General features: G+C 40.7%; 1 protein-coding gene across 1 annotated transcript; it reads right to left on the reverse strand.

Annotated features, from left to right (window-relative positions):
* Window positions 1-427: 427 nt before the first annotated feature.
* Window positions 428-12,033, reverse strand: LOC123969807 (ADP-ribosylation factor-binding protein GGA1-like). The gene is made up of 17 exons (XM_046047495.1): window positions 11,978-12,033; window positions 11,139-11,223; window positions 10,819-10,894; window positions 10,539-10,637; window positions 10,185-10,308; window positions 9,438-9,538; window positions 9,132-9,212; window positions 8,240-8,377; window positions 8,046-8,127; window positions 7,787-7,897; window positions 7,504-7,632; window positions 7,061-7,104; window positions 6,617-6,798; window positions 6,125-6,396; window positions 5,832-6,001; window positions 5,475-5,585; window positions 428-2,844 (listed from the first exon to the last, which is right to left on the reverse strand). The coding sequence occupies exons 1-17, from the start codon at window positions 12,021-12,023 to the stop codon at window positions 2,734-2,736; spliced, it is 1,962 nt and encodes a 653-aa protein (XP_045903451.1). The 5' UTR covers window positions 12,024-12,033; the 3' UTR covers window positions 428-2,733.
* Between the last annotated feature and the right edge of the window lie 42 nt (window positions 12,034-12,075).

Raw genomic sequence — 12,075 nt, forward strand, 5'->3', positions numbered from 1 at the left:
TCACAAATTTGTAGCGTACCCCTAAATGCACCTCAATGAATACTAGACCCAGACATGAGCAGCCTCATGTTTCAGGCAATTACATTTTCCATTCAGCAACAGTGCAATAGCCGATACAGTACTCAGGCTCCATCAGTGCAGTCGGATGAAAAATCAGAGATTACTTGCAGAGTTAATACCTTAAGCCAAGAAAAGCTATCAATCATTCCACATCTTCTAGAAAAGGCTTGACTAGACTCATTTGAACATCTACTGATTAATGCTGTGGGGAAGATAAGAGGCTGCAATAAACCTGTAGTTCTTGTGGCAACGATGAAGGCATATTATCATATGTATGGACTTAAACAGGAGAAATCCGATCTGAATCTGTCAATGTAGTCAAAACCTGTTACAGCCTCCTCAATGCATAGTTTACAATAAGTCATGCTGGGAGCACAAATGTTTATTATTTACAATCTGCTTGAGCCATGAAGGACTGGAAGTTGGTTACTGAGGCTACTTGTCACATTATTGCTTTCTTCCTTCTAGTCCTAGACTGTAGTTGTGTAAATGCAGATCTCTGGAAATGAAATGGCTGTTACTATCAACCAACTATCTGAATGATTAATGGCACTGTGTGATGCATGGTAGATCAACCCACACACTCAAGTACACAGGAAAATGATAATGACAACTTGGAGCGGTTGATCTACCATATGAAATTTAACACTTTGATTTTAATTAAGTGTATAACTGAATCAATATTACTGTGGGTAATTCTTAAATTGATCCCTCATGATATTATAAACTGAAACTCTACCCCTATTGGGAGTCACACACAAATTTGGCGTTTCACTTGTTTTCAGAATCTGATTTCTCAGGTGGAACCAGCTTCCAATCTCATTTTTATTTTATGACCCAGTGAAGTCATCATAGACCCGTGCTCCAATCAGCACAATGACCGAGGATGATTCTGTAACAACATTTGTGATTTGTCTTTTCTGATTAGGACATGAAACATGAAAACAAAAACAATGATCCAACTAGTCATTTGTATACATATATGTACAAAGCAAATGAAAATCAAACGTTTCATCTCAGGCACATGTGGTAGAATCAAACCGGATGTCAGCAATGTCAAGCCAGGACTTCATGTGTCCCTCTTTGGGTCAATCAACAGCAGAAAGGCGGCAAATGTGAAACAATCCTCATTTGCCCGTCTTTTCTATTTTACAGTACAATGTACTGTAATAGGGAATGGTTTCATGTGCAAAATTAAACAAACATAAGTGCATGTGTAAAATAAATCTTCAAATCAAAATCCTGAGTGAAACATGTCAAAAAAGTGTCCCAATCCTTTGAAAAAGTGCAAAAATGAAAAGCTAAATTTCAGCATTTTAACAGGGGCAGAGATTTAGTGCCCTTCCTTCATAGTCCCTTTCCACAGCAGACATTTTGACATGTCACAGTAGAAAAAGCACAGTGGTAAATAATGACGTCAATGATTCATTCAGTTTCAGGCTCCTGGTGGTGTTCATGCTGGTTCACTGCCATGGCTTACTGGGACTCTTGAATAGAAATGAGCAATCATTGATGTTATTTTCCAAAGACAAGTCTGCTGTGGAAAAGGCCTGCTCGCAAAGCTTCAACACACGCACACACAACCCCACACACAGGCCAACTATGATTTTCCAAAGCATGACACAAATATTAAAACCAAGACAATTCTTAAAAACGAACCAATTGGTTATGTGTGCTCCCTGTAAAAACCTATTTGTTTCTCCCGATACTTTTTCTATTACAGCATTTCAGCTCGTCATACTCTGAACTGTCTCCATTGGTCAAAAGGGAAAACCACTTCAATGATTAGAGTGTTTACAATTACATTTAGTTTCTTCATGTCCCTATGCAACACTGTGTTTGACAAATGAACAACAAAGTTTTCATAATGGGGTGAAGTGGTTTGCTAAAGTTAAGCATGATGGCATCTGACTATTAAATCCACTGCTGTTCTGCTATATTTTTATCAGGTAAATACACTAACTATTTCATACCATAGGGTGAATCGGCTGTTGGCCATACTGTAAACACATTTAAGATAGCACTTTAAGCATTTAAATTACTTTAAAAAAAAATAAAAATAAAACATTATTATTGGACTGACAGAAAATAACGATTTGTTGCATCCCTACTCTGAACACTCAGAATAAACACTGAACGCACAAACTGAGACAATACTCTGATGCAATCCTATCTTTGGACAGCGTAACAAAAATGTCCCCCACTCGCTTTAGGTTGAGCATGGGGCTTTTGCAAAAAAACAGAAATAATGCATGCTAACAGCTGTCACATGTCATTCACATGACATGGGACATCCGAGAGGCTTGTTAAACAGTATGTAAATCAGACAAATGCACACAATCGGTTTTTAAAAAGGCTCAACTTGTTTCCCCAAAAGCCATTGCACTGAATCAACAGTTTGCGTTGGATGGATTGTTGTAAGAAGTGAAAGTAGCTACAAAACAAAGAACACCGAGATGATCGATAAAGGACAGGATGGATGCGAAGGAAGGCACAAGGTAGAAGCTGGTTCCCACAACTGGTCTTGTGTCAGTTTGTATTAACAAACCGTAGTTTGAAACTACTGAAGTGTAAAGAGGCTGTCTTGCCTCAAGCCAACGATGATGGACAACTTCAACCTGAATCTAAATCTAAAAAAAGAAGCAGCAGGTGACAGGAGGTTGGTCATTCTCACTAAAGGTTCCCCCAGGTGTTTGGAGGCGGGAACTCATCCACATCACCAGATTCATCATGAGATTGGTCTCCCAGGCTGAATGTCAGCTTGTACCGCAAACGTACTTTTTCCTGAAAAACAAACAAAACGTCATTTCAGTGTTACAAAACGAATCTCATTTGCTGCTTTAAAGTGCGCTGTATAGTTGTCTTGTATACAAACAATAACACTTTTCGCAGTGTTGATCACCAAAATACAGTGCATCCCCCCCAAAAAAGGCTTTATAAAACAATTTAAAAATCATGCATTGTTTACATCCATGGTCGCCTATCTGCAGTCTTCTTCACTGCCTATGCTGGCACATTTCTACTTTTGCTTAGATGTTACCGCTACCATTATAGCATAATAAGCCGTGTTTCCACCACAGGAACTATACTCGGGAACTAGGAACCTTTTGAGGAATCAACTCCAACGCAGGGACCAGGGTCTAAATTTAGTTCCAGGGTCTTCATTTTACCCCCCCAAAAAGGCACTCTGGGCGGATCTCATGCTGTTTTAACTGACTCTTGAAAAGTTGTAGTCTGATCTGGCCATATCGGCATATGATTAGATTATCCGGTGTTGTTGTTTGGACTAGTTTACCTGTAGCGTTACCACCGGGGCTCCCACTCCCCACTTGGCTGCTTTCTCTGCCTGCTTGGCTCAACAACGGCACTGGCAACAATGTGGATCAATGGGATGTTTGTGTGGTTTGTGCTCTCCTGGACTGCCCTGTCTTTCATGCTGGCTCCAACGACAGCTATCGCCCTACAACTGAACGGCCCTATTCCAACTACAGTGGCCACTATCCATCGTCCACCCAAGCCCAATACGGACTTTTTAAATTAATTTGCTGCTCACTCTCCCCTAATGTAATACTGCTGGGGGATTTTAATATATATATGGACAATACCTCTAATGCATACACAAGGTAATTTACATCTTGCCTAGACAGTTTTGGATTGGAGCAACATATTCACTTGCCCACTCACTCCAAAGGTCATGTTTTGGACTTTGTTTGCTGCTCTGGTGTCACTCCTCATGGTTGCACTGCAGCTGACCACCACATTTCTGATCACATGTTAATTTCTTTTAATGTCAACTTAACACTGTCCAAAATAAAACTGCCATGTGTCATTTCATTCAGAAATATTAAGGACATTACTTTAAACACTCTCTACTGAAATTGACTGCCTCCCCAGTATAAACTGTTTTTCCAACCCTGATGATCTGGTTTTTCCACTACAACGATGGCCTACAAAACATTTTAAATTCTCTGGCTCCTTTAAAACCCGGACTGTTTCCTTCACCCATTCTCCTTGATCTGAGTGCAGCCTTTGACACCATCTCTTATAACATCCTCCTTGACAGATTAGTCTCCATTTGTTTCACTGACACACCCTTGGACTGGTTTAAATCATCCATCTCTGGCCGCACTCAGTTCATCCAACTCAAACATTTCAAATCAGAGCTATCCCCGTCACTACCGGTGTTCCCCAGGGCTCTGTCTTGGGGCCTCTTCTGTTCATCATTTATTTGCTTCCTCTTGGTCTTTTTTGTTAATTTAACAACCATTTCCACTGCTATGCGGATGACACCCAGCTCTACCTGTCCACCAAACCTACCTCATCTCTCCCACCCACCTTCCTCTCTAACTGCCGGAAATCAAATCCTGGTTCTCTTGCAACTTCGTCAAACTTAACAGTGACAAAACCGAGGTTCTCCTCATTGGCACCAAATCCACTTTGACTAAATCTGAGTTTTTCTCTTACCATTGACAACTGCACAGTTTCCCCTTCCCTTCAGGTCAAGAGTCTGGGTGTGATCCTCAACAGCACACTTTCATTTCAAGCTCACATTAACAATATCACTCGGTCTGCATACATCCATTTACGTAACATCAATCGCCTCCGACCGTCTCTCTCACCCACTAGTACAGCCATTCTCGTTCACACACTGGTCACATCCCGCATTGATTATTGTAATTCTCTTCTTGTTGGTCTTCCTCTCAAATCCATACATAAACTTCAACTGATTCAGAACTCTGCTGCCCGTATCATCACCAGAAGCCCTTCTATTAATCATATTACTCCTGTCCTTCAGCAGCTTCATTGGCTTCCAGTTAAATACCGCATTGATTTCAAAACTCTGCTCCTGACCTTCAAGGTCTGCCTGAAAACACATTTTTAAACTGGCATATCCCACGTGATCACCCTTTCTAAATCTTTGTACCCTGATTTTATGCACTGTAATTATAGTTAATTTTATCGATTATTGCTGTACTCTTTTATTATGTTTTGTAAGGTGACCTTGAGTGTTCAGAAAGGCGCCTAAAATGTATTATTATTCATAGGGTACCTTTAATTTATAAGATCAATACACATGTATAGATAGATAGATGGATAGACAGACAACCATTTGCTTGAGATAATGACAAATGTTTCCCAATCAATGCCACTGTCGTGATTTTACAGTTTCATCGTTTCTCATTAGTGTAAATGTTATTGTTTCTCCCACTCTTAGCACCAAAAAATGTCCACGTCAAAAAGACATTAACAGGGACTCAGCAAACCTACCATTTCAAAACTGTACCACGAGGTTGTGGTCTGACCCTCATATTTTATAATTAGCAAAAACTCTTAATATTTCTAAAGATTCTGTAAAATACACTTCACGTGATAAAGAGACAGTGTGACAGTTGAGGGGTTCAGCGGTAGAGTACCTTGTGAGGGTTAGCCAAAAGCAGGATCTGTGTCACGGCGGCTGGAGGCAGGATGGGATTGAAGGCTGGGAGTTCAGTGCTAGAGGGAGGCTGCAGCTTTACTTTCATCACCTGGGCAACGCAGACACATCCACACAAAAACCATATTAACATGTGATATCCATAAATAACATTTTAGAATAAAGATATGGTTTCCACTTGACTGAATGTTAAGACTTTTACATGACACTCTAATACAGATGGCCTTAAACTGAAAACATAAAATGTCTGTAGAACTGGACCCCTTCAGATTTAGGAGGGTGTCCCACTGTCACCTTGATCTTTCACCAGTATGAATAGCAGACAACGTGAACCTACCTTTGGTACTGCTGCCTGAAAGCGGATGTTGGTGACAGGAATGGGGGCAGAGGACAGCATGGAGATGATCACCACCAGTACGTCAGGCCGTGATGGAGGACAGTCACGGGCAAAGGTGAACAAAACCCGGAGACTGTGTTTGTCGAATGCAGTCACTGGTAATAAGCTGCCTGAAATACATTTGCAGAGAAAAGGGAAAAGCACAACAGAATGTAATATAGAGTTGAGAGAAAACTGCACCCATGACCCTGCCCGCCGTAACTGTTGGGTCTGGTGTTGTTGCTCATGCTTACTAGGTTTGATTGCTTCCAGAGGCACGGTAAGGTCAGCTAGAGAGATGTTGTCATAGGGGTCAGCAGCAGCAAACACGCCTTTCTCAGCAGCTGTGAGACTGAGATTGGAGAGTAAGAGAGTGTCGGGATGCTCTGAATGGACGGCCGGGCTGGATGCAAGCCCCAGAGCGGGACCGGAGGAATTGGCGGTTGCGTTAGGAGCAGGTCTAAAGTTTGTGCTGGACTTCTGCAGATCTCGTAAGGTAACTCTGGATTGAGGTTGGAGCTTATCCCTGCATGTAGAAGAATGGAAAACACAGGTTACATAGTAGTTGTGTGCGTGTCAAAGAAGAAAATACCAACACATAACTCCCCTCAACAAGAGATTTACATTACACTTCAGGGCTATTACGGGTCAGTGCGTCATTCATTGTAATGACAAACATACTTCCTTCCATCAAACAAACAACTTTTATGTTGTCAGGTCCACCTCCTCCAGTCGGGTTACCTTACCATTTGACCTGCTGGCTCTCTGGAGGTAGGGACTGCTGTAACAATGTCTTCCCCAACATTTCCAACTCTTCCATGGGTTTAGGAGGGGCAGTGGGCACAGCTACTGGTGGAGCTTGCTGTGTTTGAACCACAGCTGGTAGCAACACTGCAGCAGGGACTGATGATTCTGCACCATCAGAGCACTGAAAGAACAAACAGAGGGTTAAGGTTTGCATGTAAAAGAGTGTATTAGGAAATCTAGATGATGTAAAAGGGTTAGAAATTGAAATCAGTATTAAAGTCTCTATGTGTAGAATCTGTATGTGTTTAAATTATTCTAATGGCATATGTTTAGGTTTGTAGACAAATCCGTTTTGCAAACCAAAGTTAGACATTTTAAAAACATATAATGGCTTTAATGTGCCATTATCATCATGTAAGATCATATCATCTTACAACTTGCACCTGAAAAGTGTTCTGAGAGTCGCAGTTTTCTGTTACATTCAGTCCTAAGAAATCAGAGACAACAAAAGGTTAATTCAATTTTATTCCACGTTTTAGCAGTTATATCAAAATGTAATGCTATTCAAAAACACTTTCAAACAAATCCTGAAAACAATTTAAAATGAAAAACAATTCCCTGCTAATGTCAGAGTTTGTGACATGTTTGGCTGGATTTAGAAAGGCTGTGAATGTGTGTAGCTTTGTTGTGGTTTATGCAGATGTGGTCTGCTCCTGAGGGTTCAGGGTTTTAGCCAGCCAGCCAACAGGAGGGCTACACACAGGCCAATGGATATAAGGTGCTGTGCAGACTGACTCATGCTGACGCTTCATTTTTAGCTTGTTAAAAAGAACAGCTAGATAATCTACCTTTGTACTTACAAGCCAGATGAGCGTTTTGTGCTTACCCAGTGACATGAGTTCATCGTCCAAGAGGCTGATGCCCATGTTCTGAGTCAGGGCGTGTAGGCTGGAGGGCTCTGGGTTGGCTGATGCATTAAGTCCCATCAGGTCTACAAGTGCTGAGCTACTGCTACCTAAATTTGGTCAGAGAATACCCATCTGTGATCTTAGAGTCTACATAGATGTTCGGAGAATTTTTTAAAATGAATCAAGCTTGGTAAACACTGAAGGATGCCAAACCACACTTCACCGCCATTTTCAGCAGTGAGAACACACACATGCACCTACCTGCCTGTGAGGGCATGGTTATGCCATCCTTTGTCACATCCTCCCCCTTAACCAGCTGCCTGTACAGGTTGATGACCTGTGTCAGGCTGTCATTGGCCTGTAAGATATCCGCTGCAAGCAGAAAAAGGGCTCATCAGCAACACCAAAGTGGTTTCGAATCTAACGAATGAGCCCGATTACGTGACATTTGTATATTGTATCTGAATTCATAAATGTATTATATGACATACTATCAAAGTCATGAGGTCAGCTAACTTACCTAAAGCTTCATCACTATCCTCTGTATCACTTGCTAATCGGAATAGTGTCGGCCTCATCTTTTCACAGCGCTGGTAAAGATCCTGCAAATAGACAGGTGTTTAACACAATAAAACAGCACCTCTAGCGCGTGCTACAAGCAGAGTTATGAGTCTGTAGCTGCAGCTAGTTTTTAAGGTGCTGCGCTGTGCTAACCTTAATGAGCTCCTGGTTGCTCTGGGAGCAGCTCTCCTGGCTGTAGCCCTCCAGCAGCTGGCTCAGCAGGCTGACACTCTCCTTCACCTCCTGGATGGCGTTCACCCGCTTGGATACCTTCTCCACACGCTTTTGGTCCTGGAAAACAGGCGACCGGATGTCATAGTACCCAGTATCAATAGAAATGTTTAAATATCAACAAGCAGCATTTTGTTGTGTTCATCAGTAAGATTATGATTAAGGACAAATGACAATTATAATAACAGTTATATTACAGTTTAAGACTATTCTTTATAACAATAAATATCAAAACATGTGAAGGTTAAGTGGGTTTTACATTTTAAAATTTAACATCATATTTTCCAACAATAGAATGTTGATGACAAGCAGTACTTTCTTAAAATTTTTCACAATTAAATATTTAGCTACATATGATCATAATTTCAAATCATGATCATTATGATGGGAACTATGGGAAAAAACTGATGATTGATTTTTAAATAAACTATTTTGATGACGCAGAACATCAGAGAGACAATTAGTTTCAAGATCATTAACTTTAATCGTGTATTACTGAAACTAAAGCCTGATGTGTGATTATACATAGATTCAGCGTTCACTGTTGTCAGTGTTTGGAGGAGACACACAACTCTCACCAATGTATTAATCACTATAATAAAATATTTGTTGAAAAGACCTTAAGACTAATATTCAGGTACGCAAACGATATCATGCATCATCATCTGATGTGTTTTTTTCCACCATTTGTGTAAAATTCACATCAGATGATGTTGCATGATATCGTTTGCGTACCTGAATATTAGTTAAGGTCTAAATGCGCGTGAGAACATATACTGTCCATGACATGTGGTAAACAAAACCGATGACACACCTCCTGGACCATTTCCTTAATGAGCTTGTTTGCTGCTCGTAGATCCTCAGGGTGAGTGCTGTTCAATAAGCGAGACAGCATCTACAAAAACAGGATAGGACAGAAGAGGCAAGGAGGAAAGAAAGGAGGAAGAGAACTTTGTAAACTGTTGGTCCCTTAATGATTTGAGTTTGACTTCAAACGGATTTCATGTGTAATGAACATTTTTATGAATCTACATAATAAGAGATATAATGCATACATCCTTCCTGTTGAAAACCTTTTTAAAGCGACTGGTGCTTCTTCATCGTCATTCATACTTCATACCTTGGATTTCTCCTCATCCTCAAAGACGGCACTTTTGACTCTGGGCGGAGGGGGTGGGAGGGGCTTGTCATCAGGAAGTGCAGGATCCAGCTTGACAATGCCTGGAAGAGAACAAGGACACCTATTAATCTCACATGTCAACAGCACAGCTTACATTGTATATAATTACACTGTACCTCTGACTCAGAACTGTCCGTGACATACTGTATATGCTGGTGCTATAACAATGTACTAGACACTTCTTTTAGATAAATGCACATAACAAGAGAGTCATGTGGCAATGTAAACGTCTGTCTCCCATGCCAAGAAAATCCCACTGAATATTCTGTCAAAATCCACCAGACATCAATGTGCTAAAGACATCCTACACAACCATTAGTGAGTACTGATTATACCTTAGGACAGCTACTCAGCAACTGCATTTTTAAAGATCATACTAGATTCAACTAAGCATGACTAAAGACATTAGTCTCGTGCTTGTGGCTCATTGCCATAAAAAAGGAGAACTGATACTACCTTGTACAAAACACTATTTGTTAAAACAAGAAAAACACCAGGAACCAAAAGACATTATCAGTGAAATATGGGAACTAATAAGCACAATCATAAACCACTGTATGGCAAAAGTATGGAATAACAAACCATGCACGTAACCATGAGGGGGAATGAGAAACCTCAAGGTAAAGAAATTGTCAACATCCTTTGTCTTCATGGTTAGTCATGTTCTCAAGCTTCTGGAGTGCTCACCCTGTTTTTTCAGCATCTGATAAGCATCTGCTATCTTGGTCTCATCAGGGAGCCTAACCGTCCAGCTGTGCACCATTTCTAACACCTTGCTCTTCACCTGCTCTGGAGACCGTGATCCCAAATACTGCAGAGAAGAGAGGATTAATGAAGTAATTAAAGCAAAAACACATTTTCCTTTTTAACAACTACAATAGCTAGAAAAATACTCCAACAGCTGGTTTTCTCTAGCGCTAAGATTTCTACAGCCGCTTTAAAGCTGCCATCACTGGTTAACAAAGCCTTCCAAAATAAATTCTCATGGATGTACAGTTTCAGTCAAACTGGTATGACAGCATAAAAGACAGAGATCATTACCTTGGGTGAGACCACTTTGATGAGCTCATTGAGAAAGCGAAACTTTCCCACTTCACTGTGAAATCGCTTTCCACAGTTCTTCATGCATGTCTCAAGAACCTGGGAATGTTTTTAAAAGTTTGTTTTACCTTTGTAAAGACAAGCCTGTACAATAAAAGTCTTCACTGTAAACATGATACGTGGCTTCTAAAGGGGCATTTTGCAGACCTTTACACTTCTTAGCCACATAACACACACACGTGACTTTAATGTGAAGACTCGATGGATGAGGATCTCTTACCATAAGGGCTTGCATAGCCTCCCACTCCTGAGGAGACTGGATTTTGTGGGCCAGAAGTCTGGTTGCAAGCTGGGGGCTGATAGATAAAAACAAAAATGCACATTTACTTTACAAAAATAACAGTCAAGAACAATGTAAGACATGAAAAAAACACATGAATGGTCAGACACGTTTCATATTGTGAGGAAATATTACGTAGCTTCTGGGATGAATTTAGATCAAAAGCTGGCATAGCACTGATTTGTTTCTGCATTTTGTACAGAGGAACAGAACAACTACTACTAATGAGGTGATATTCTTCATTATCATCATAATCTCACCCTTCTGGTTCATTGTTGAGCTGATCACAAAATCCTTTGATACTGTCCCAGTCAGTCTCCTTATTCAAAGGGTTGGTGGCCTTGTCTGTGTGAAAGGAACAATAGGACAGGACACATTAGACTAAACTCTGAATCTGCTTTACATCCAAACTGCTGCTGCTTGTGAGTGCATTTTCTTTTACCTTATATTTAGCAAAACCCTCCTCTCCTGACATTATTTATTTCGGATTGTTCTGTAAATTGATGATTGGTGATTAAACGCCTGCAATCCCTGTCAGCAGCCGTAGCCTCTGGTTGTTTGTAATAAGCAAACTATCAGTTCTCTGGTTTGGAGCAGATAAAGAGAGTGTCTCGCGTTTGCAGGAATGACTGAATCCTTTGTCTAAGATTATAGCAGAAGTAATGAACTGTTTCCTGGTTTTGGGTTCGTTCAACTGGCTAGTCTTGGTCCTTGAGGAAACGGTCAGCAGCGACCTAACGTTAGCTAGTTGACTTTGTTCGCATTCAGTTCGACATTACTAGGATTGTTAAATTTAAATGGCATGTCTGTATAGCGCCACCAACCTCAAGCTGTCAACAGTACACAGAATGTGACCTCAAAATACGAGCACATTACAGCAAAGTTGATCATTAGGAGTTTGTTCCTTGACGACAGCTGCACTTTTTGATTTGATGACATTTGCTCTCTTGACTCTCAGATAATTTAGTCTCTAGATAGAGTGCCGTAGCCGACAGCGGCAAATTAAAACTGTGTATATATATCCATATCCCTTAACAGTACATCGGCTATCGCTTTACGTTCAAAAGCTAATGAAATATTGTAAAATATGAGGACTTACTGATGCGAGACTGCAAGCTAGCCTCATCAGGAGGCGCTGCCGCCATCTTTTGGGAATTCTAAACAACTGACCACTCTCGCGTGATTATGTAACATATC

Source organism: Micropterus dolomieu, linkage group LG04 (genome assembly GCF_021292245.1).
Source record: "Micropterus dolomieu isolate WLL.071019.BEF.003 ecotype Adirondacks linkage group LG04, ASM2129224v1, whole genome shotgun sequence".
In the NCBI taxonomy this organism is placed as follows: Eukaryota; Metazoa; Chordata; class Actinopteri; order Centrarchiformes; family Centrarchidae; genus Micropterus; species Micropterus dolomieu.